At 52.9% G+C, this 24,229-nt stretch overlaps 10 protein-coding genes across 10 annotated transcripts; 6 read left to right on the forward strand and 4 right to left on the reverse strand.

Moving 5' to 3' along the window:
- Positions 1–359: 359 nt before the first annotated feature.
- BU25DRAFT_236669 (NAD(P)-binding protein) lies at positions 360–1,415 on the forward strand. Its single transcript, XM_033701473.1, has 2 exons — positions 360–838; positions 886–1,415. The coding sequence occupies exons 1-2, from the start codon at positions 464–466 to the stop codon at positions 1,267–1,269; spliced, it is 759 nt and encodes a 252-aa protein (XP_033555724.1). The 5' UTR covers positions 360–463; the 3' UTR covers positions 1,270–1,415.
- Positions 1,416–2,713: 1,298 nt separating this feature from the next.
- BU25DRAFT_404315 (extracellular metalloprotease) lies at positions 2,714–3,594 on the forward strand (the record flags this gene model as incomplete). The annotated part of the gene is made up of 2 exons (XM_033705115.1): positions 2,714–3,462; positions 3,516–3,594. The coding sequence occupies 2 exons, from the start codon at positions 2,714–2,716 to the stop codon at positions 3,592–3,594; spliced, it is 828 nt and encodes a 275-aa protein (XP_033555725.1).
- A 2,452-nt stretch (positions 3,595–6,046) lies between these two features.
- Positions 6,047–6,463, reverse strand: BU25DRAFT_354272 (HET-domain-containing protein; the record flags this gene model as incomplete). The annotated part of the gene is made up of 1 exon (XM_033703506.1): positions 6,047–6,463. A coding segment is annotated over one exon (417 nt), but the record flags the coding sequence as incomplete, so codon positions are not given.
- An 879-nt stretch (positions 6,464–7,342) lies between these two features.
- BU25DRAFT_426424 (uncharacterized protein) lies at positions 7,343–8,355 on the reverse strand (the record flags this gene model as incomplete). The annotated part of the gene is made up of 3 exons (XM_033708416.1): positions 7,343–7,501; positions 7,531–7,823; positions 8,064–8,355. 3 exons carry the CDS (start codon positions 8,353–8,355, stop codon positions 7,343–7,345), a joined length of 744 nt encoding a protein of 247 aa, XP_033555727.1.
- Positions 8,356–9,801: 1,446 nt separating this feature from the next.
- Positions 9,802–10,471, forward strand: BU25DRAFT_236746 (uncharacterized protein). The gene is made up of 3 exons (XM_033701474.1): positions 9,802–10,182; positions 10,239–10,402; positions 10,457–10,471. Exons 1-2 carry the CDS (start codon positions 9,915–9,917, stop codon positions 10,328–10,330), a joined length of 360 nt encoding a protein of 119 aa, XP_033555728.1. The 5' UTR covers positions 9,802–9,914; the 3' UTR covers positions 10,331–10,402; positions 10,457–10,471.
- A 29-nt stretch (positions 10,472–10,500) lies between these two features.
- Positions 10,501–12,666, forward strand: BU25DRAFT_313678 (uncharacterized protein; the record flags this gene model as incomplete). Its single annotated transcript, XM_033702170.1, has 1 exon — positions 10,501–12,666. A coding segment is annotated over one exon (2,166 nt), but the record flags the coding sequence as incomplete, so codon positions are not given.
- A 1,947-nt stretch (positions 12,667–14,613) lies between these two features.
- BU25DRAFT_435456 (carbohydrate esterase family 5 protein) lies at positions 14,614–15,519 on the reverse strand (the record flags this gene model as incomplete). The annotated part of the gene is made up of 3 exons (XM_033708917.1): positions 14,614–14,798; positions 14,944–15,061; positions 15,115–15,519. The coding sequence occupies 3 exons, from the start codon at positions 15,517–15,519 to the stop codon at positions 14,614–14,616; spliced, it is 708 nt and encodes a 235-aa protein (XP_033555730.1).
- Positions 15,520–16,216: 697 nt separating this feature from the next.
- Positions 16,217–17,170, reverse strand: BU25DRAFT_404326 (uncharacterized protein; the record flags this gene model as incomplete). The annotated part of the gene is made up of 2 exons (XM_033705116.1): positions 16,217–16,803; positions 16,869–17,170. 2 exons carry the CDS (start codon positions 17,168–17,170, stop codon positions 16,236–16,238), a joined length of 870 nt encoding a protein of 289 aa, XP_033555731.1. The 3' UTR covers positions 16,217–16,235.
- Positions 17,171–17,701: 531 nt separating this feature from the next.
- BU25DRAFT_379475 (kinesin family protein-like protein) lies at positions 17,702–21,274 on the forward strand. Its single transcript, XM_033704196.1, has 4 exons — positions 17,702–17,975; positions 18,034–18,270; positions 18,320–18,554; positions 18,604–21,274. Exons 1-4 carry the CDS (start codon positions 17,776–17,778, stop codon positions 20,908–20,910), a joined length of 2,979 nt encoding a protein of 992 aa, XP_033555732.1. The 5' UTR covers positions 17,702–17,775; the 3' UTR covers positions 20,911–21,274.
- Positions 21,275–21,959: 685 nt separating this feature from the next.
- Positions 21,960–23,361, forward strand: BU25DRAFT_354210 (Di-copper centre-containing protein; the record flags this gene model as incomplete). The annotated part of the gene is made up of 5 exons (XM_033703505.1): positions 21,960–22,168; positions 22,215–22,379; positions 22,430–22,708; positions 22,766–23,088; positions 23,150–23,361. 5 exons carry the CDS (start codon positions 21,960–21,962, stop codon positions 23,359–23,361), a joined length of 1,188 nt encoding a protein of 395 aa, XP_033555733.1.
- Positions 23,362–24,229: the final 868 nt, after the last annotated feature.

Genomic DNA, 24,229 nt, shown 5'->3' on the forward strand with positions numbered 1-24,229 from the left:
GCACTATATTCCTCTAATCGGGGTGACTCGTCTGTCTTACGATGTCGTCATAGCGCGCCTGAACAGCCAACGGCGATAACGATACTTCCACCACGACCTCAGCTCCATCGAACGAATCAATTGAATCTTCACCATCCGATGCCGGGCGTAGATTCAGCCTTCAGCCCGTTCAAGCACATGCGCGAAACTCACGAGAGGACCAATGAAGCGAGTTGTGGCAGCTTATGCGGCCTTTCGGAATTAGGTGATCTATAAACCCGCCCGTATCCATGTGAGCCGTTACTTCCGATCGGTATGTGGAAATCGCAATTGTAGGCAATGCAAGAAAGTATAAGAGCGAAGAAGTTTGCGAGCAGAGGCAACCTCGATCCGCTCAGCGTCTCCCGCATCTAATCATAAACGCCATCAACCTACTGTCAGAAGCAACCTTCCAGTACATCGCACCCCGATCCACCACAACACCATGGCATCCACACAACCGCTCGCCGGCAAAGTCGTCCTCATCACAGGCGCTTCAAAGGGCATTGGCGCAGCGACAGCCCTCGAACTCGCCTCTCTCGGGGCCAAACTCGTCATCAACTACTCTTCCGACTCTAAACCAGCTGACGAGCTCGTGCAAAAGATTGGTACCGACAAAGCCATTGCCATCAAAGCGGATGCAGCAGACGTAAAGGAAATTGAGCGTCTCGTCGCCGAAACAGTCTCTTGGGGTGGCAGAATCGACATCCTAATCCCGAACGCGGCCGTGTCGATAATCAAGGCACTCGAACAAACCGAAGAGGCTGATTTCCAAAAGACCATGGATCTCAACGTCAAAGGGCCGTACTTTCTGGCTCAGGTACGCCTCTCCTGCACACACATACCGTCCCACTAACATTATGGCAGAAAGCACTCCCACACATGTCCCCAGGCTCCCGCATCATCCTCCTTTCAACATCCCTCTGCAACTGGTCACCTATTACACCCAACTACCTCCTCTATGTGACCTCCAAAGGCGCCATCGAGCAGATGGTGCGCATCCTAGCTAAGGACCTGGGTACCAAGGGTATCAATGTAAATTGTGTTGCTCCTGGGCCAACGGCAACGGATCTGTTCTATCAGGGCAAAAGTGAGGAATTGATCAATCGAATCGCATCTAACAACCCCTTCAATCGGATCGCAAGACCAGAAGAGATTGCGAAGGCGATTGCATACTTTGCTGGCGAAGGCGGCAGCTGGGTGAACGGGCAGATTCTGAGGGTCAACGGTGGAATGACGGTCGGTACCTAGATAAGAGCCTGTGGTCAATCTTGCAAGATCGTCAATGTTATGAACTCAGCTTCTTTAACTTGTCTGGAGACTAGCTCTCATGTTGCAGAAAAGTTGGGACGCAGGTGAAGCCTGGCGGTCTTCAATTCTAAGGAGCGAGCAGTCTGCTAGAGGCAAAATCACCTGTAGTCTTGTCTGTCCTTTTTAGCTGGTTAAAAGGAGAACGCCTCCCTGACTGCCTCCTAAATTCTAAGGTTTGGGACGATTGGCTTTTTCTGGAATATGAGAGACTGGTGCGCGATTTCTCGATGAATGATGCTGGCGTCACAAGTCTCTCGCAGCTTCCTCCCTTCTTGCGCCATATCAACGACAGCCTCATATGGTTCACCCGCTCTCCACCATCTTCGGCTCTCCGTTTCCCATTTTGAACCCATCGTCGTGATTCAAACATGGCGGAAGCAGAAAACGCTCGCACCCATGGTCCCCGCCCCCGCCATGGAATCTCCGCTGCTCGGCGCATCCCGGGGCGAAACACTCCCCAACTGCAATCTCTTGACAGACCCGCAAACGCCTCAACACCTTTGTCGCAACTTTCTCTTGCGCGAACCTGCCGCCGGCTGCAGAAAGAAGTCACAGGTCTCTAGCTGAAGACGATCTTTACCCCAGCTATCACGTCTTATCTCTCCCAAGCTTTCTCTGCCGATAACAACACTCGTGCCAGCGATTGACATGCCTCTTCAAGCCTACAAGACCGCTGCGGCATTGCTTGGCAATGCTTGGGAATCCGGCAATCCTCCTTAGTCAGGTCGAGATGCAAAGTCCTTTGAACACACAATAATGCAGATGCCTGCAGACGTCGAGATGAATACGACCAACCCCACAGACGCGGTGCTTCCCGTCGCCAATCATTCCTTCGCGTTTCCAACATTGTAGGCTTGCGAGCCGGGATGAGCTAGCAACTGCCGCTGCCAAGTCGCCATGGTGTTTTCAAACCCAGCCTTATTAGATGAATGGTGCTAGAGGAGATTAGGACCTGCCTAAGGAAGAGAAGCTCGCGCTGTGCGGTCCGCCGTTCAAATGACTGTCAATGCGACTAGGACAACCAAGACAGCAGGTAGAAGGCGAAAGACCTATTCGCTGTCATAGTGAAAGGATCGTTCCATTGACATTGCGCTCGGTATGCGCCTCCTTGGGAAGGATCGTTCCATTGACGTTGCGCTCGGTATGCGCCTCCTTGTGAAGGATCGTTCCATTGACGTTGCGCTCGGTATGCGCCTCCTTGGGAAGGTCGACGTCTTAGTAGATCAAGTGAGGTCGACAAGCGGTCTGTTCCTGGTGGCGACATGTTTGCTTCTCCAGAAGCCTGGCATGAGTACAAGAATGCCTAAACATCCTCCTTGAAACGGTATCGATTCGCAGCTGATCACTTCCATTCCCTCATTCCAAGCCTTGTCCAGTCGCCAACATGCAGCTCAAGACCCTCCTCTTCTCCCTGCTCGCCTCTTCGGCAGCAGCCAAGCGTAGCTGCGGTACCCCCAACGCTACCGAGGAGCAGATCCAGATCGCTCAGAACCTCCAGATCCTCGAGGCAGAGGCTGGTTTCGCCGAGTCGGATCTTGCTGCTGCTGCCACCATCAATATCAACGTCTACTGGCACGTCACTGCCACCGCTCAGACCGTTGCTGGTGGCTACCTTACCCAGGCGACTCTCACCAAGCAGCTTGCTGTGCTGAACACCGCGTATGCCCCTCACGGCATCTCGTTCACTCAGGCTGGCGTAGACTGGACCATCAATGCCAACTACGCCAACGACAAGGCCGAGCTGGCCATGAAGAAGGCGCTCCGCAAGGGAACCTACGCCGACTTGAACGTCTACTTCACCCCCGGCACACAGTACCTCGGATACGCCTACTTCCCCCAGGCCGTCACCTCTGGCTCCACCGCCTTCTACCAGGACGGTGTCGTCATTCGCTCCTCCACAGTCCCCGGCGGCAGCGAGACCTCTTACAACCTCGGCCACACAGCCACCCACGAGATCGGTCACTGGCTCGGTCTGTACCACACTTTCCAGGGCGGCTGCACGGGCTCTGGGGACTACGTTTCCGATACCCCTGCTGAGGCTTCGGAGTCGTATGGTTGTGCGACTACCCGCGATTCTTGCCCCAGCCAGGCTGGTCTTGACCCGGTTACTAACTACATGGACTACTCTGATGAGTAAGTAATCCCTTCCTCAACATGAAGAGTCTTCATGCTAATCATTCCCCTAGCTCTTGCTTCACTGGCTTCACCACTGGCCAGCAGACTCGCATCTACAGCTACTGGAACTCGTACCGTGCTGGCAAATAAGCGCTTTGTAGCTGCTGTTTACCAGTAAGATCTGAAAAGCCTTCGAACGATCTGTTTTGATTGTAGCTGTTGCATAGTGTAGCGTGGTGATCGTGTTGATGACTATGAATTGAATGAAGACTCTTTTGCAAATCTTGTTAGCAGGATCCACTATTTGCACATGTGTGACGTTGAGCCTGACCTACTACCTACTTTACCTTTGACCATCACGAACCCTCCAAGTCAGAAGATTATGGGCGTCCTTTGGATCATATACCTGCAGGTCCAGTTCCGCGGGCACCTTGATGGCCGATAGGATCCGGCCCACGCGGCTGGCCTTCGCTAAGAACACTGCGCCGTACCGAGGCCTTGATGCTGTATGTTTCTCTTGTCTTGCACACCAGTCTGCATATGATAGGCAGGTAAACGACTGTGATAGAGATTGCTGTCGTCTTCTGAGCGGCTTCCCAGGAGAGCATGTCAGTGAGTGTTAGGCAATCATCCACTTGCAATTGACCTTTGCAATCTGTTAAGTTCAATAGGCTGTTCTGCGTTGCTATTGGTGGTCGCGAACTTGGTAAGATTTCCTTTCACAGAGACTCGGGCATCGACTGCAGGAGAAGAAAAGCTCACATGCATTACTGTTGCGGTATGTGCCACTGTAGAATACTGATAGCTACGGTAAACGATAACGTAGGACGGAATACTGCGCTGAACTGCCATCGAGCTGGGAGATGACGACTATATACCTGACCTCAGGCCAGTGACCTGTCACACACTAGACTAGGGTAGTCTGTCAGGGGTACAGTCAGACCTTGTACAGACCGACCGATACCGCAACAATTACCAGTGGTCTGGGCGAGTTATGCACTCCGTTGGATCAGCCAGGTTGAGTAGCAGTCACAAGTGACGCCGGAACAGGCCACTCTTTGGCCCTATGAGGCACCGCGTTCCACCTGCGGCTGGTCGTGTAGTCTTCGACCTGTGCCGCTTCACTGCCCGCATCGTTGTTCGACAGCTCCAAGAGCATATCCATATCCTGCCCACAGCACTCTACGAAAGACGACCCGTACTCTTCACATATACCTGTCTCCATATAGTCTGAGAGCTGATCGTTTGTCAGGCTTGCCAAGTCCACATCAAGACGGAAACTACTGGCGAAAACCAAAGCATCCTCTAAATCCCAACAGTCGTCAAACTCAAGTCCAAAACGGTCAAAGACGCTAGACTTCGTCCCAGGTTGTGCGTAAGCTATGCCTTTGCCCACAAACTCGAATCGTGAATCCGGCATACAAGGGTCGTGTCTGACTACCAGGATGATCCATTGTGACATCGAGAAGGCTGGATCCGCTCCGCTCTTGATGTATGACCCGCCTAGAGAGGGAATGTAGTTGTTCAGTGATCCGAATAAACACCAGTCTCCTTCCTTGATGATGGAAGGCAGAACAACATTCATCAGGGGTTCGAGTTGCTGACCTCCTTTTGGGGATGAATTTAGTTCGCAACGTTCCGGCCACACGGTAATTCGCTGAGACATCTTCATTGACGAGGTGAAGTACCATTGTTTCCCATCATGGTTGCATCGGAAGCCTTGCCAAGTGTTTAGCCAATTTAGGGAGCCTTCCTCGAGTGCCTGCAGCTTGGAGATCGGCCCGTGGGTGATTAGCGGCGGTGGGTTTCCGAGTGGCCGATGATGTCTTCGTCGACGAGCGTTTGAAAGCTTTTCGGTTGGACACGAAGCAAGCTCCAGATTTGTAGCAACGCAATGGCAGAATGGTAGCTGGACTATATGTATCTCGCGGACAATTCCGAGCTCGAGGACTTTCATGCCTAGATCGAAACGATCTATTTCATAATCTGGCAAGATGAAGTACGGATCCCGGGGGCGTGGCGAGGGACGCCAGTTCCAGTTCACCAAAGCGAGTGTGCCATAAACCTTATCTCTGGGATCCTTGCAACCAAGGGTGAGAACCTGTTGCATCATGAAACCGGGCAGATCCAGTGAAGCCCTTGATTTCGATGCCCCGGCCTTTAACATCCTTCTTTCCTCTTCCGTAGATATAGCTTGTACCGCATTGTTGAAGAGTCTGATTGTCTTGAGAGCCTCAACACTGTACTTCTTGACGTCGTCGTCGATTTGAGTATGTTTGGTACACTCCGTAAGGATAAGAAACAAGCCATAAGCGGAACGCATAGATACAGCGTGCTCACCGCAGAGTATCATGACTTGCCTCCCAAGCTGTAGCTCTTGATAGATCCAAAGTCTTGAGAAATATTCCCGGTTGAGAAATGGGGTTAGGCCCGTAAGCAATTCCTGAAAAGCATCCGGCTCCTGTTTAGATATCCACCGGCGAACGATCTGACGCTTGACGGATTTTCCTTTTCCTCGATCGATACCGAAACGTACCACTAGGCTCAGGAAAGTCGAATTCTCTCGCATAACGCGCAACAGGTACTCGCTGTTGTCACCATGCTCTCCAATGCAAGCAAGGACTTGCTTCGCGCCCCGGTACACCTCGCCCATTAGTCGAACTTGATGGTTTTTCTCGATGTTGATGCCGTCCGTCTTCTGGATGATGCAGATGGCATCGCACCATAGATATCGTTGGCGTCGACTAGAGTACTCCTTTGCTTGCTTTAGGGCATATTCGCAATTGCGGGAAACTAACATGACTTTTCCATCAACCAGGATAGGTCTGGTGTCTGTCTCATTTCCCCAGGTGTACGAGAGGGCCGAGTATGATGGTAATCCTTGTAGAGGCCAGACTGTGAGGCGACAATGAACTTGAATACGTAGACCCTCAACCTCGTTATCGTCTAACTTGATAACTTCCAGCAGCCGTATATATCGGTTGGGGTCTGGTAGTGGTTCATGGATATAAGTGGCCATGATCATGCGTATAATGAATGTCTAGTTGGTTGTGGGTTGCGCTGAGGAAGAGTCTGTGGATCACGGTATGTAGTTGAGCATTTTCTGAAGCTGAAGGGCGCGATTGATAAGTTTCATCGTGAATATGCTTCTGGTTTTCTACATGACGTTACTGAGGCTTTGACGCCATGATCAGTGCTTACGCCCGGGTGCTCATTGAAGGATGCGGCGCAGGCTTGATTTGCACGCGCATAGCTTGCGTAAGCAGGCAGAACGAAGCGCAGCATTGCAGGAAGGCTGAAGGAGGATAGATTGCGCCACGTGAGCAAGTGGCAGCGCATTATTATTGGGCAGTCATCGGAGTATGTAGGGTAGTGGTCGGGCTGAGATGCTTGAGCGCGAAGCCTCACACTCAGATTCACATTCGTGGCCGACTCAGCCTTGCTATGACGTAGTGTTATCATCAAGGCCCTACCCACCACCTTCTTCACGACCTCAAAGAACTACCTGCATACACTCGCTTGCACAATCGGCTTCGGTTCTGGCGCAGCTCACAGATTTGATCTTACAGTGGTCCTTGCCGTGCCAAGCCTGCGTCTTGCCAGAATGAATTGGTGCGCGCCTGACAACACATGCAAACAGGACCTTGCAAAAGGTCTCTAAGCACCAGCCACGAAGATACCGTTCGATAGTTCTGAGCGATCGCACGTGACATGTTTGGTGCAACCGCCTGTCTTGCTTATTGGCTTCTCCCAGTACTTACTTCGGGCAACATGGATATCTCCAGCTTCGAATTTGCTGTTCCTCTTGCTAGTACACAACCAATGAGCTGAGGAGGTAGGCACGAGTTGCTTCAGAGCAGACTACTCACATGGTTTTTCATGTACGGGTATACTAACGTTAGATCTGCTTCTGCCGCCAAAACCAGATCCCCAATGTCAAACACGGAAGCGGTATCGCAAACGCCCAGTAGACCCAGAACTTCTCAGAGACTGACCACCGTTCACTCTGGCTACCTTGGCCCAGTGTGTAATCGAAGAAGCTCATGCTGAAGATCACCTGTCCTCTGTCAGCCTCAGCCTTGATACCTTTCGTCCAAGACCCGCAGATAGAACCGTTGGTGGCAGGATGGCCATGGTGACCACAGCAATCGTCCTCATCACCCCGCTGTCCTGCCTCACTGCCTGTCCGAGACCCGTCATCACCTGGCTGTCTCGCTGAGCGATCATGTTGTAAGACTGATAAAACATCAACGACCTCGTCAAGGAAGGCGACTGCTTCTCACAAGCGCAATCTCGTTCTATAACCGCTCCTTGTTGGACTGAGATCGCAAGAGCAGGTTCTGGAGCATGCGCATCTGGAATGCAATGTGGACTCTGATCTGGTTGAAGCTTCAGTATCATCCCCAACTCTCATCATCGTCTTGACTGACAGCTCTGAAACCTGCTGTTGAAGAGCGCCTACTGTCTCCACCGACGCTCTGAGGGTTTCAAAGCAATATATGGCATGTCTCGCTACTTCGTGGAGCAGCACAAAGTTATTCAGCGCATGCGTTGGAAACGCGCGATTCTTGAAGTCATATAAGTTAGCCCTGGTAGTATTTTTTTGCGGCCCTGCGCACTTGCCTTTTCTGCTCGCCATGTTATGTCCCGTATGGACCACACTGATCGACCATACATGACGATAATGATTTCCATGAGCGGCACAAGCAGGGAGCGAGGCTCTGCAGGTGGCAGTTGCGACCACATACGACGCAGAATATCTTGGAGAAGGCTCTGAAACGAGGGGTCTACACCAACGCAGTGGATGGAGCAACGTCCAAGGTCCCAGCAAAAGCAGAAGTTCATCTCATGCCACTTGTAGCTCGAGCCGCTGTGGCTAGAGACGGCCTTGACCAGCAGGCGGAACCACATATCTGAGATATAGGTTAGCAGCACTCCAATCACGGAAACGTGATTGTACTTGCGGCTTGACTGATGGCATCCGTCTTTATCCAGCGAGTCTTTGACAGTGAAGAACCCGGTTGACTGCCGACATACAGCTGAAAGAAGGTAGTGTGGGATCTAAAAGTGCTGTAGCAACTCGGCACTCAGCTCTTCGTCTGCCAGGTAAACGTCTTGGTGCATCAACCAGTAAGACTGTTAGGATTTTGTATTGACTCCATCGAGATGCAAGTACAGGTACTGCAATCTCGACTTATATAGTTTCTAGCGCAATGCTCAGCTACAATACTGCAAGAGCTACCCGAAGACACTGATTGAGCCGTTCGGTACCTGAGGTCCAAGCTTCGGAGGCTGTACCGCAGTCAGCTCAAGGTTTGTTGAGGTCTGCCTGTGTACAGACACAAGCGTAGAAAAGTGACACAATTCATCTGTGTTTTCAGAAGAGGACGATGCGTGAGGTTGTGTTTATATACAAGAAGCTCAAAATAGGTTCCTAGCCTGGAGGAAGAAGGGTCAAGCCTAGCCATCTATGTGCGCCGATGTTCTCGTCCCAAGGCTCGAATAGGCAAGCCTGGGCGAGTTAACGAATGGGCGAGCTGGTGCCGCCCCGTCACCGGCTAGTGCTTACGGCTGCGCCCCACTGCACCAGCCGGGCCTTTCTGTCTGTTCACATAGCCAGGCTGCAGCGCATGCCGCAATGCTGAGGCTGAGCGACAGCAGCCGTCGACGGCGCTGCAGTTGCTGCCAGACCATGATCACGGTGTCTTCTCTATAAGCATCGACTCTCAACACTCACTCGCTCAACCCCCTGCCTCCCTTGTAACAGTCCCGGATGCCACCCCTGCTACGCCGCGAAGAGTACTCTGTAGGATGGGTGTGCGCGTTGGCTGTCGAGCTGGCGGCGGCGCAAGAGATGCTCGACGATGAACATGACACACCCCTATGCGACGCCCATGATACCAATATCTATACCTGCGGACGAGTTGGCGAACATAATATTGTAATCGCTTGCCTGCCAGAAGGGCAAATGGGTACCAACTCAGCCGCAGCAGTCGCTATGCAGATGAAATCAAGCTTTCCGTCAACTCGGTTTGGTCTGATGGTGGGTATCGGAGGAGGCGTCCCAAGTGAGGAAGCAGATGTTCGGCTTGGGGACATAGTGGTCAGCAAAACCACACAAGGTTCACGGTGGAGTGGTGCAGTACGACTCAGGGAAGGCCACACCGAGCGGGTTCGAGCGCACAGGATCCCTAAACACGCCACCGACCGTCTTGTTGAATGCAGTCGCAAACCTGCGCGCTAAGCACATAAGAGGGAGAAGCAAGCTGCTGGAGTATCACTCCAAGCTGGACAGTCTGCTAGCGTTTACGCGCGAAGCCGCCGGTTCGGACATTCTCTTCGAAGCGAAGTACAACCACATAGGAGGAGCAACGTGCGGGAAATGCAGCGAAGAGTTCGCGGTGGCTCGTGCAGCACGCAAGCAGAGGGTGGTGGTGCACCACGGCACGATTGCATCCGGCAACCAGGTGATGGAGGATGCTGCTGAGAGAGACAGGGTCAGCGCGGAACTTGGTGGAGTATTGTGCTTTGAGATGGAGGCGGCAGGGCTGATGAACAGTTTCCCGTGTCTTGTGATCCGCGGCATCTGCGACTATGCGGACTCACACAAGAACAAGCGGTGGCAAGCCCACGCGGCAGGGACAGCGGCGGCGTACGCAAAGGAGTTGCTGTCGGTGATTCCAACGGCAGAGGTGATGAAAATACGCCGGGTGGAAGATGCCATGAATGGCGCAAGCAGTTAGTTCCGCGGTCATGTTGTCGTTGAGGGTGCACACAGACTGACATGGTGATAGAACGGTGCCTTCAGCCATCATTTCCTGATCATGCTACACATAAGCGTAAAAGGATCGACATCAGTGGCACAGAGAATGATTTTGCAGAGTAAGTCAGTTATGTCTCTGAGTGACCCTGTCCCACTGGAACTCTGCTGACTGTAATAGGCAGCAAACTGTCACGCGTACGTAGATCCCTCATGCTCAAATGCAGATACGATCTGATCTTACTATGACAGTTCCCATCCAACATCAAGACCGCACTCAAGTGTCCCTGAACGACAAACAAAGACAGGGCCTCTTAGAGTCCTTGAGGTTCGAACAAATTGATGCACGCCAGATGACAATCAAGACCGCCCATGCCAAGACGTGCAAATGGCTCTTGAAGAATGTGCAGTATCTCAACTGGCTTGACACGACCAAGCTTGGTGAACATCACGGCTTCTTGTGGATCAAAGGCAAGGCCGGTACGGGGAAGTCGACGCTGATGAAGTTTGTGTGGGCTACTGCCCCCAAGACAATGAAGGGGTGCATTGTTCTCTCCTTCTTCTTTAATGCACGTGGCGAAGACATAGAGAGGTCTACAATTGGGACATACCGGTCGCTGCTACTGCAGCTCCTCGAACGTCTCCCATCGCTCCAGAGCATCTTTGACTCACTTGGCCTTTCAACATCACTCTTCAGTTCCGACCACCAGTGGACCATCGAACCTCTGAAAACGCTTCTCGAGCAGGCTATACGGGGCCTGGGAAAAACTTCTGTTGTGTGCTTTATCGATGCGCTCGATGAGTGTGAAGAAGAGCAGGTCCGGGACATGGTCCAATTCTTTGAACGCCTTGGTGATTTAGCCGCCACAGACGCAATTTGCTTCCACGTTTGCTTCTCGAGCAGGCACTATCCACACATCACGATCCGTGATGGACTGGAACTCATCCTGGAAGGACAAGAAGGCCATACCCAAGACATCACCAACTACGTCGAGACAGAGTTGAAGATCGGGAAGAGCAAGACCGCTCAGCAGATCCGAGTTGAGCTTCAGGAGAAGGCATCGGGGATCTTCATGTGGGTTGTTCTTGTCGTAGGTATACTGAACAAAGAGTCGGACCGCGGCCAAATCCTCACTCTCCGGCGGAAATTGCAGGAGATCCCTAGTGACTTGTACGAACTGTTTCGCGACATCTTGACGCGCGACTCAAACAATCAAGATGAGCTAGTGCTTTGCATCCAGTGGGTGCTCTATGCGAGGCAGCCATTGAGTCCAGAGCAGCTGTATCATGCCATTTATTCAGGCATCGCTCCTGACATGGTATTAGAGTTGGACCCTAAAGAGATCACCAAGGATGATATTAAGCGGTTCATACTTAACTCTTCTAAAGGTCTTGTCGAGGCTACTGTGTCTAAAGAGCAAAGGGTTCAGTTCATACACGAGTCGGTGAGGGACTTCCTGCTTAAAGAGAACGGTCTCAGTAAGATCTGGCCAGAGTACGGAAGCAACTTTGAAGGCCAGAGCCACGACCGACTGAAACAGTGCTGCCTCAACCACATCAGCATCGACATTATCACGCCCTTAAAGATTCCTGATAATCTTCCGAAAGCTTCCTTGCAACAATCAGCAGGCCTACGCAAGTCAGCGACGCAAACGTTCCCTTTCCTGGAGTATGCTGTCCACAATGTGCTGTATCACGGGGACAAAGCAGAAGGCGGAGGCATCTCTCAGACAGGCTTTCTTGACATCTTCCCACTTCCTCGATGGGTCAAGCTCGACAACCTGTTTGAGAAGCATGAGGTGCGCAGGCACACAGAACGCGTTAGTCTTCTGTATCTGCTGGCTGAGCTCAACATGGCGAATCTCATCAGAGTCCTCGGTTCAGCCAGCCGCTGTATGGACGTGGAGGCAGAGCGCTACGGCTGTCCTCTTTTCTCCGCGGTTGCAATGAGCAGTGAGAAATCACTTGAACTATGTATGGATTTCATTGAGGTGCAACGAGCTGACAGCAGCCCTGCTGCTGCAACGGATAAACGACAGTCCCAGCAGAAGTCGGCTCAGCGTGCTGCAAGACGTGATTTTGTGTATTCGAAAGCAAAAGATTTTCTTCTGAGTGCGGCGGAGCTTGGGCACGATGGAGTTCTCGACCTTTTGGTAAAATCTGCAAGATTCAAAATTGATTCGAAAGATTCAAGAGATAGGACTGTGTTGTGGTGGGCTTCTAAGAACGGATGTGAGATGTCAGCGAGGTCGTTACTTGCTGCAGGTCCTGCCATGGTCAACAGCAAGGATAGAGACAACAAAACTCCGTTGTTTATAGCAGCAGAGCAAGGGAATCAAGCAGTGGTTGAAATGCTGCTCGAAAGTGGCGCCGATGCCAACGCACAGAGTGGATACTACAGCAACGCACTCCACACGGCTTCAGCTGGAGGCCACAAAGAGGTCGCGATGCTGCTGCTAGACAAGGGCGCCAACGTCAACGCGCAGGGTGGACACTACGGCAACGCACTCCAGGCGGCTTCAGCTGGAGGCCGCAAAGAGGTCGCGATGCTGCTGCTAGACAAGGGCGCCAACGTCAACGCGCAGGGTGGAGACTATGGCAACGCACTCCACGCGGCTTCAGCTGAAGGCCACAAAGAGGTCGCAACGCTGCTGCTAGACAAGGGCGCCAACGTCAACGCGCAGGGTGGACACTACGGCAACGCACTCCACGCGGCTTCAGCTAGAGGCCGCAAAGAGATCGTGATGCTACTACAGAATAATAGTATCATACTATAGCATTATCGATGATTGTCAAAATATGCTGACCCCCAGACCATGGATCAACATCAACTGTCAACCATGCAAAGAGGAACACAAGCGCTCTGACTGGTCAGAACACCTGATCTATAGGGGAAGCGAGGATGCTATATACTCCGCTAGGTACCCGGTACCAGAGACCCCAAGCCCCTAATACACTCCTTCACAGCCATTCACGGATGCCACGGATCAGTGTTGACATCACAGACGTCATCAGCTTCATCATCTAGATTGCCAACCTAGGGCTTAATTGATTGATTGATTGATTGATTGATTGATTGATTGATTGGTTTAACGTCCTATCTGAGTCTAAGACTATGGAAGACGAGAGGAGCAGTAGCTCCTCTGGTAATGCAAAGATTTAGTTACATGAGAGTGAGGTCAATGCAGGTACAAGGGATGGTGAGGGCTCAGGCCCAGAGCAAAGATGCTGGAAACAAAAGAAGTACAAAACAAACAAACCTAGGGCTTAAGTATGCCCCTCCCACACTGGTCCTGTCATCCACCCTTCATCAGCCAGTCAAGATCAAGCCTTCTACGGGTACCTGCATGAAGGTTTGCAAGCGTGCCAAAGGACAGGGGGTCAGCACAATTTGACGATCATTATATACGCCTTATCTTCCTGTTGATTATCTTTCCATTTGTCACTGTAATAAAAAGAACATTATGTTGCGTGTATTATTTACGACTAACGTGGAGTGTACTGGCTGAGCTCTACAAGCATAATCGTAAGTCAAATTATGCTATCTTTGCATGCACGCAAATCAAGCCTTTCTGTAATTCAGATTTGACGGTATCACGGGAACACATAGTACAGTAGGGGAGCAGTCGGGGTTCGAGACCAACCCGATATCGCAGAGCAAGTCATCACGTACTGGTTCAACAGAGGTTGTCACGCCACTTTAGCACAAACCTGAAAGCTTTTCATCCAACATTAAGGGGCAGGACGGTAAGAGGACTGAGTTGATGTCACGTGCAACACTTTAGAAGTTGAGACCCTGCAACGTCTAAACTGTGTGCTGCGTCAGAACCGGAAGCCGATTGTGCAAGAGAGTGTAACACTGGATCACGAAACTCGTCCGCACGGATGAACTGCCCTTCTTGTGTGCTCATCTTTACCATCATATCGAGTGCAGGCCATGCGAATTCAGGAGCCACTTTTCTGAGCTTGCGAACTTCTCCGCGAACGCTTTGCTCGTCTCACCTTACAAACACCGATACCGACAGCAACGAAGCCGATATTCAACACACAATCGACATGCCTAAGTACTCTTGTATAGTTTGGGAGTAAAGAAGCGCTACGCTCTGCAAATTTCATCGACGGTCTGCGAACACACATGTCCACAGTTTCACTTCTCGCCCAAATGGCTGTAGTTGCTCGAATCAACGTCGAAGCAAGAAGCGAAGCTACACAACGTTGCCTTCCCACGCGCCGAGCATATTAGCGCTTGATGCATGAGTAACGGCATGTCAATGAAGAGACGATTCCAAACTCAATTGATATTCATATCAGCCCGAAAAAGATCCGACAATGAAATTTCGAGTTACACCCCCCGGCCCTTACTACGCACCCACCAACGCTCAAACACCATCTCCTACCCCTCCTTACCCTTAAGCGACTTTGCCAGCAACAAAAGTCGCCGCAGTCCCAGCATCGTTCTGGTAGTTCAAGTGTGCAGGCGTAATCGAAGTCCCTCCCTCACAGATGTTGTCGCCCGTGTGGCAGATCGTAAGGACCTTGGACGTTGCGATGGAGCCGAAGGACTGCCCCCGTTTGGGGTCGCCGAAGACGACAACTGTGATGGGATTAGTGCTGTGGTCATATCGGGAGAAAAGGGCGTTGAATGGAAGCGGGGAATGGGGAAGATGCAGATCAAGAGGATGGTGAGTGTACAGTGTGAGCATGGGTAAAGGGAAGGAAGGTAAGGGCATGGGATGTACCAGCGAATACACGAGCAGCGTTCGTTGCTGAGGTTCGGACAGCGGCGTTGTGCACAAGCTGTGCGCCCTGACTGTAGCCGGCAAGGACAATCTTAGTGCTTGGGCACCTCGTTACAGTCTGTTCGATGTCAGCTACTCCTCTCAGATCGTTGGGCCTCACTTGGAACGTACCGTGCTAATCAAGTTCGTCAACGTCGTGCTGCCTGTTGAGTCGCCCCCCTGCAAAAAGCCCGCTACACTCGCTGAGTATGTGACGCCCTGGATTGCGAGACTGCTCGTGCCTCCGACTCTGCTGGCCAGCTGGTTGAAGAACAAAGGTCCGACGGCTGCGGCGTCGCCTACATTGCCCTGCTGCCCGGTGCCGCGGGCGTAGATCACGCTGATGGTGCGACAGGCAGTTCCATCGGTGAGCTGGTTGTAGGTGCTGCTGCTGTACTGGCGCTTGCTGAGGGCGTGCTCCTCAAGGGAGAGACCGCTGGGGACTTCGGAGATGGGGAAGGCTTCGGGGTCGGCGGTAGGTGCTGGAGCAGCGAGAGCGCCGGACAGGAGGGCGAGGGAAAAGAGTGTGAGCTTCATGTTGGATAGTGAGTGGGTTTAGCGTGACGAAGTTGACGAGCCTAGTGCAGGGCAAGAAGCGAGAGACTGAGGGAGCGCAGAACTTGTGGCTCTGGAGTGCGAACCAAGGGCGGTTGGCGGTGTATTTATGTTCTCGTTGGCTATTCTCGTCTCTTGTCTCGGTCGATATGTGAGTATTGAGCGGGCCTTTGTTGCTATCCTCAATTCGTTGACGCCCAGCTGGTGAGGCTCTGCCTCCTGCCGCATCCGCTACCACTGCCGATACCAAGGACCTTGATATCCTAAGGCACCTCCTGAAGAGAGCAGAAAGGGCGACATTGGCTGCGCTTGGGTGCAGCCGCTCTGCTTTGCGCCCGACTCTGCTCGAATCTTGTGATACCTTTTTGGACAGGTCACCTGGCTGAGCGCATGAATCGTAATTCGACGCATCGACAGTTGTGGCTGCTCTCCGACTGTTGTTTGCTGACCTGCTCAAGGTAGCTAGCTTACCCGCCTGACTGCCGTGAGCACAAGGTGACCGACGTTCACCCAAACCGGAAGGAGCAACGGGCCCTTTAGATTGTTACCTGTTTGGGCATAATGAGCGATGCTACCCCGCGATCGTTTGAAATTGATGGACGTTGCCTTGCGGGCAGCCGTCGAGATCGTAGATCACAGGGATACTGGCGGGAAACGAGCCGCGACGAGGCTCATCAGTACCTTGTATACTGCTTCAATTACTCCCAAAAGCATACAATGCGTGCCTCAATGCTCTCCCTCGGCGGCTCGTGATCGGAGCCAGGCAGTGTGCACGCTGTATGTGGACACCGCCAGCCTGACTTGCTCTGGTCAGTGTCGTACCCTTTGAAGACTACAATCTCATCTGGTCCCATCTCAGACATATAGTACCACCGATGTTGCTGCTCTTCTTTTGCGTGGCTCATGACATAGTTTCCTGACTTCACGCCGCTCCTAAATTCCCTGAGTCGAGGCTGGTAGTCGGTGTCTGGCACACTTGTGGCATCGCAGACGGCCAGGGGGTCCTTGCGGAGGGTCTTGAGAGGGCGCCAGGCACCGAGGTATGCGTAACGTGAGCATGTGGCATAGAGCGAGGAGATGTGAGATGGTAGGTTGAGTTCCTGCTTGGTGCCTTCCAGGAACGTAGGGTCGCCGCAGTAGTCGACGTGAGGATGGCCAGCAGGTATGTCTTGCCAACGACCGTAAGCGTCTAGCTTGCCTTTGTCAGAGGGTGAGGAGTGTGCTCGGACTACGTGATTGAAGACAAAGGCTGAGGAGGCGCCTGTCCTGTTAAGGTCAGCATTATTTTCGACATGGAGTTCTACTACACAGGACTGAGCGGTGCCGCTCACAGGCATTTTGCCAGCGCCTCTAACTCTGGGTAGTATTCCTGACGTATAGTCTCTTCGGCACTGGAACTGTCGACTCTTTGTAGAGACGGAAGCTTGACAAATCTGAAGCCATGGGTGTCTAAGTCGAATGTTCGCTGCGCATGACGGACATCTCGAACAATCATGGGCCGCGTGTGCTCATCACCAACCCCCAAATACCGCTTCTTCCATGCAGATGTAGGTATTGGTGTGCCCAGAGCTGGGAAGTAGTTGACATCTGCAACAATGTGGCCTGGGCCGCTGAAGCCTTCAAGTGAGTCCATGGTCGATCTGTTGCATACAATGGTAGCGGTCAATTGACGTTCACGCAAACACTCGTTCGTAAAGCTTCACGTTGGCGCGGTCAGCGGAACCGCGGGGTGCCCAGGAAGGAGGGGCCAGCGTCGTGCAGCTCGTCTGACCAAACCAGCTAGTCTCGTTGGGTCGAAGCACCCTGCACGAACGCATCGCTCACGACGTCGTCAGTGCAGCAACGCGTGCATGTTGGATCTCGAGATGTTCCTGCTCAACCGGGCGTCCTGGCGTGCGAGCAGCTCATCTGAGCGCGGAGAACGACCATCATGTCCGGGCCTTTCACAGGACCCCACGTCTCGACGACGACAAGGAAGATGCCAGTGAAGAGCATGAGATAGGAGACACGTCGGTAACGTGGGGCGCGGAAGGTGAAGTTCACGTGTCTGCTCCAGGGTCGGTCGCGGCTGGCCTGTTGGCATGGCAACGCTTCATTTTCGGTGCACGAACTTGGCGCACCGTCACCAGCACAACATTCCGCAACCACGCTCACGGCCGCCGCATCCACTCCGAGGGCTATAGGGTCGACCTAGAGCGCTGCATCCTTTTGGATTACTAACATATCTAGAGCGCAAACATGGCGAGCGCCGGCGCGTCGTCCATCTCGGTCACTGTGCGCGTCCGCCCGTTTACCATCCGCGAAGCTGCACAGCTCACCAAGACGGACGAATCGACGCTCTTCCTCGGAGATGGCTCGCTCGCCGCCGCACCCACGCCGCGGATAAGCTCCAAGGGCGGTATTCGGCCGGTCATCAAGGTCCTTGACGAGCGATGCCTGTACAGCGCCTTCAGTCCGAACAACGGAGCAGCATAGCAGAAGCTGACGTACATGCAGCATCTTTGACCCTCCAGAGGACAACCCTGTGCACAAGGCCGGCCGCTCGTATGCACCTCAAGGTAAACGAGTAAAGGACCAGACATTCGCTTTCGACCGAGTGTTCGACGACACCACCTCACAGGCCGACATCTACGAGTCAACCGCAAAGCCCTTGCTGGACAATGTCCTCGACGGATACAATGCGACGGTCTTTGCATACGGCGCTACAGGATGCGGAAAGACACACACGATTACGTACGTGGTGAAGACGACAGGCAGTAAATTGGAGCTGACTTGTACGCAGAGGTACATCGAGCGATCCTGGTATTATCTTCTTGACAATGCAGGAGTTGTTCGAGAAGATTAGTGAGCGATCGGAGGAGAAGGTCACCGAGGTCACGCTGTCCTATCTGGAGATTTACAACGAGACCATCCGCGATCTTCTCGTCGAGGGCGGCAGCAAGGCTCCTCTGATGCTGCGAGAAGACTCCAACCAAGCCGTCTCTGTGGCAGGTCTCACGAGCCATCGACCGACAGATGTAAGAAGTCGACCAACTTGTGCGCGATCCCGTGTCTAACCCCTACCAGGTCAACGAAGTCATGGAGATGATCGTCCGCGGCAACGACCTGCGGACCATGTCCCCAACCGAAGCCAACGCAACCTCGTCTAGATCGCATGCCGTCTTGCAGATCAACGTGTCGTCGAAAGATCGCAACGCTTCCGTAAACGAACCCCACACAATGGCGACTCTCAGCATCATCGACTTGGCAGGAAGCGAGCGTGCGAGTGCAACCAAGAACAGAGGCGCGCGTCTGACTGAAGGTGCAAACATCAACAAGTCCCTGTTGGCACTTGGAAGCTGCATCAACGCTCTGTGCGACGTCCGGAAGCACAACCACATTCCCTACCGGAACTCGAAGCTGACGCGACTGCTGAAGTTCTCCCTCGGTGGAAACTGTAAAACCGTCATGATCGTCTGCGTCAGCCCATCCAGCGTCCACTTCGACGAAACGCAGAACACTCTACGATACGCCAACCGCGCAAAGAACATCCAGACCAAAGTCACCAAGAACGTTTTTAATGTGAACCGCCATGTGAAGGACTACCTGAAGAAGATCGACGAGCAGAGGGCGCTGATTGACGAGTTGATGAAGAAGCAGAAGGACTCGGACGGCGCTTCTTTGGCCAAGTTCCAGAAACAGAACGAGAAAAAGGAGAGCTTGATGAGGGACGCTTTCATACGACTGAGGCAAGCCTACGCCGATTCGGAGACCGATCGTAGGGACAGACTGAACACTATGAGGACATTGAAGCATACGGAAAAGCGGATCTCACTCGTCTCTGCGTGGGTCGCAGCTTTTGATACGGTCAACGAGACGCGCGAGAACGAGGAGATGCCCTCACAAATCGCAGCGATGAGAGATACCGCAATCGGCATTTCTGCAGAACTCGAACAGTCGCGGCAACACCATCACAGGCGGCTCGAACGCTCAACGTGGGCTTCGAAGCTCGACACTGCCCTTAGCTTTGGCTTGAGGCAGCTAACAGAGCTTGATGGAACCGCTGGTGGACCTGACGCTGCGAACCTGACCAGAGAATACCAGATTTTGAAGTCGAACGCAGAACGGGAAGTACTGAGTGTTTTGCTGGAACAAGAAAGAGGAGGTGATGCAGCAACTGTGCAAGTCCTCGTTCAAGCTCATATCGAGACCGTGGCTATCTTGAGCCAGATCACACAGATGGACGAAGCACAAGCAGTCGAAACTGCCAGGAAGCTGCTCACCAAGATTATGAACGCATGCACCAGCGCGACTGCCCAGGTCATTCGGCCAGACGGCGGTCTCCCTGTTACAGAGTTCTTTGCACCGAGCCACAAAGGGACACCAAAGAGAAGAAAACCGGCGAATGTCATGGGTCCGTCGCCTGTGAAATCCATCCCCATGCCATCGTTTGCAGATGCACCACATCTAACTTCATCACCTATGAAAGCGTCACCGCGGCGCAAGAAGATGGTCGCAGTCAAAAAGGGCGTTCAATTCTCGCCCGCAAAGAAGAGGCCGACGTCACCCTCAAAGGCCAAGCGCGGCGTTCGCTGGCGCGATGACAATGAGAACGGCACTCTGGCAGACTTCAAGACTCCGGAGCACATTGAATCAACCCCGACAAGCTCTTCGATCAACATGCCTCCTCCTCCGTTCTCAGCGCACGTGCCCGAGCCAGTAGTCAATGACGCCGGTTCTTCGCCCATCCCTGCGCCGTCAACAACATTTATGGACATCAAGCCTCGGTCCGCATCCAGCCGATTTGCAGCAGGCTTCCTTACAAAGAAGTCTGATGGGTCACCGATGCCCATCAGGAACGCCGATGGCTCAGATTCAGATACCTCTCCTCTCCGCGAGATTGGCACGAACACCGTCCGCCCTTCGGCTCTGAGCAACGTGGAGCTTGCGTCCGAAGTGTCGAAGTCTGCAAACGACAGCGGCAACAACTCTGCCGCTGAAGAGGATGGCTGGTCCGTCGACCCCTCTGAGGCAAACCAGATCCGCACGGCCATCAAGCGCCGTTCGTCCACCACGAAAGCTGTGCCCATAGCTAGGACACAGCGACATCGCAGCCCCAGCACTACTTCTTCCAGCCCACCAAACGAGAACAGCATCTCGGCCAGCGCAGCACGCCGTATGGTCAAGAACAATCATGAGGGCGAATGGAAACCCAGTGTCCTGAGTCCACGCTCTGCGCCCATCGTTAAGGGCGCTGCACGTCGCACGACGGTGGCAGTATCTGGCGAGGATCGACCTGCAGCTGGCACATTGAACCGTGCACCCATACGAGTTGTTAGCAACTCTTCGGTTAGAGGTAGTCTTGCACCAGGGGCTAAGGGTGTCTGGCGCTGATCATCTTTTCCGTCTTCTGTTTGCTAATGTTTGTCCAGAGAAGTGGACTTTCTGATATCTAGTCGCTTTCGTTTTGCATACGGTCAGTCATCTACTTCCTGTGGCATCTCAGTTTTCTGTCTTGGGCATCGCGGCGTTGTTGCTCACTGAAAACGCAAACACATCATCTCGAAGCATCGTTGGATACACCGCCGGTTTACCTGGGTCTGGAGTGGGACGGCTTGCCTATGGCAGCTTTCCACTGGCGTTCGGGTTGCTTGCTTGTTATGCTTGTCTTGCATTCTTTCTCGACTGGGATTGTAGAGACTGCTGCGCTTGTATCGCGCGTCCCTTGTAACATAATTATACTCACGACATCAATGACACCATTGAAACCACAGATCAGCTTCGGCTGCTCTGTCCCCTCTTGTACCCAGAGACTTAGCGTCGTTTGTCCCGCCCCCACATTGACCTTGTTCTTTCCAACTCCTCATTTACTTGCCCACAAACACTTCAACGTATCCCAACGGCTCAGTATGCTCGCTTACTGAGCAGGATCCAGGCGTGCATTCGGTAATTATCCTCCCTGCATTCTGCCGCCCTATAACAGGTAAGCTAAGGCCTAGCCCTACGTTAGGAAGCAGTCAGCAACGCTTATCTGCTACTGCTGACTTTTTATAAGCCCCCAAAGTTACCCCTAATCCGACCGACTCTGCAATCGGGCGATACTCTGGCATTCCTAGGCCTTCAATTTTGCTCGGCCTCTTTACAGCATGACAAGACGTCACTCGAGTCGGTATCCGCCTCTAGTGCAGCCTTAGAGAGCGGGTATGATGATGCCCAAGCGGACCAACTTCCGGAGCGGCACTGAACCAAAGAACACTTGCACGGCCGTCGTTGAATCGCCGTTGGCTATGCGCTGAGGCCCCATGTGGCGTCCGGAAATATATTGCACGCAGCTCTAGTGTCGTGGCCTTGTCGGCGCGTTAGAAGCGAAGAACGTCCTACCATCAAAACTCGAGGATTTGCAAAACACAGCATCTTCTTCCATTTCCTCGAGGCATTCGAACATGAAGGTCCTGCAATTGATCGCAGCTGCACTCATCGGCGCTGTTAGCTCAGCACCTTCTGGCGCTCATCACTGTCTTGGTCCCAAGTGTGCTCCCGAGAGCGATGCTCTGACTGCACGAGGACTTGAGAACCTCAAAGCTTTCACAGCTAGGAAAGGGTACACGAACACAACATGTACATTGGAGAAGGCCGTCGTTCGAAAGGAGTGGTACGTAATACTCAAGGTATGTTGACCAATGGACTGACAACATCAGGTCAACGCTGTGCGACAGCGAGAAGAAGGCTTACATCGACGCAGTCCAGTGCCTTGCAAAGCTACCACCCAAGACGCCTGCTAGCCTCGCTGCCGGAGTAAAGAACAGATACGACGATCTAGTAGCAACACACATCAACCAAACACTTTCCATCCACGGAACTGGGTTTGTTCTCCTCTTCCTCTCCCCCCACTTCATCTTGCTAACCCAACTAGAAACTTCCTCTCCTGGCACCGCTACTTCACCTGGGCCTACGAACACATCCTGCAAACAGAGTGCGGATACAACGGCACTCAACCGTACTACAACTGGCCCTGGTGGGCCGCAGATCCTCTCCGTGCACCAAACTTCGATGGCAGCGATTTGAGCATGTCCGGCGATGGCAAGTACGTCGCTGGTCGCAACGATACGTGCGTCCCATTCCCCGCCGCATGCGGAGTCAGGCTTCCACCTGGCAACGGTGGGGGATGCGTCAAGTCCGGTCCATTCAAAGAGTGCGTAATAATTCGCCAGCTCGACAAAACTGATTTGAATACTGATTTGCTCTATAGCTGGCAGGTCAACCTCGGCCCTGTAGCCCCCGTGCTCACTAACTTCACCGCGAACCCTTCTCCCGACGGTCTAGGCTACAATCCACGTTGTCTGCGCCGCGACATCTCGCAAGCTGCAGCGAGCGGGTGGACAAAAGATTCTGACGTCGCCACCCTGATCACCAACGCCGATACCTCCTACAACTTCAGCACCACGATGCAGGGCGATTTCCTAGCCGGCTACCTGGGCGTGCACACAGCCGGACATTTCACGATTGGAGGGGATCCAGGGGGTGATTTGTTTGCGAGTCCGGGGGATCCGATGTTCTTCCTGCATCATTCGAGTAAGTACCACGGTCTGGTTCCTCAACCCCCTATTGATAAAGAAGGTGTTAACCATCATAGTGATCGATCGTACGTGGTGGACGTGGCAAAACCAAGATCTAGAGAACAGGTTGTACGCAATCGGCGCGACAATCACGACGAACAACAGCCCTCCGAGTCGCAATGCTACTTTGGACGATATCATCGGACTGGGTAACGTTGGATTCCCTGAATTGACAATTCGAGAAGCGAGCAATACCTTAGGGGGGCCGTTTTGCTATATTTACAAATAGGGAAAGTCGAGAAGCAGAAGACAGCAACACGCTGATAGAATGAATCAAACAGTGTTGAGATGTAGGGGGCCATTTTGCTATATGTACGAATAGAAAAAGTTGAGATGTAGGCGTGTTGTCTTTTGTGACTCCCGATATTGCTGTATAATTCCGCGCATCTCACAGCCAGGTCATCAATGTCGCATGGCCTCCAATCGCCCGAAGTGCACCTCTGGGGTTTCTGCGAGTCTGGGGGAAAGTCACGCCTCAGAACGGAGAACTTTGTAAGATGGCGATGGGGAAACTCCTTCCCAAACAGGAAGCCGTGTCCGCAACATAACCCAAAGCCTAGTCTTCGGACTCTAACTTTTACTCCGGCGCTCCACCCCCGCGCCCTGAAAGAACTCCGCATCCTTATCGCGGAGCCTCCAATCGGACTTCCAAGACTCTGCGGTGCTTATAAGATGTCGACGTCCCCGCGTTTTGTTTCGCGGGTATGCAGGGCACAAACACGACTTCAATTCCCCCGGTCATGAAAAAAGGGAAGGTGCGAAGCCGGTGTGCGTGGACCCACACTTCTGCGTTCTGCGAGACTAGGCCCACGGGAAACTCGCGGGACAGATCTACTTGGGGCGTGAAGTGCTCAAGGTAAGCAAGGGTAAGTGTATAATAAAGGCACGTATTTGCGCTTCAAGCGAGATTCGTCGCTGTACAGTGAGGGTAGGTATTTTCATGTCTTCAAATTATACGTCCAGTGTCATTTCCATGCGCGCGCGTTCTTTCTTTCATGTCACCTTCGGTCGCTCCTTCTTTCTCTGTACGTCGTGCTCGTTCTGGCTTTAGTTTTCTTACCACGCGTTTGTTTGTCGGTCGTCTCGAGTTTCTTGTG

Source organism: Macroventuria anomochaeta (assembly GCF_010093625.1).
Source record: "Macroventuria anomochaeta strain CBS 525.71 unplaced genomic scaffold BU25scaffold_54, whole genome shotgun sequence".
NCBI classification, from domain to species: Eukaryota; Fungi; Ascomycota; class Dothideomycetes; order Pleosporales; family Didymellaceae; genus Macroventuria; species Macroventuria anomochaeta.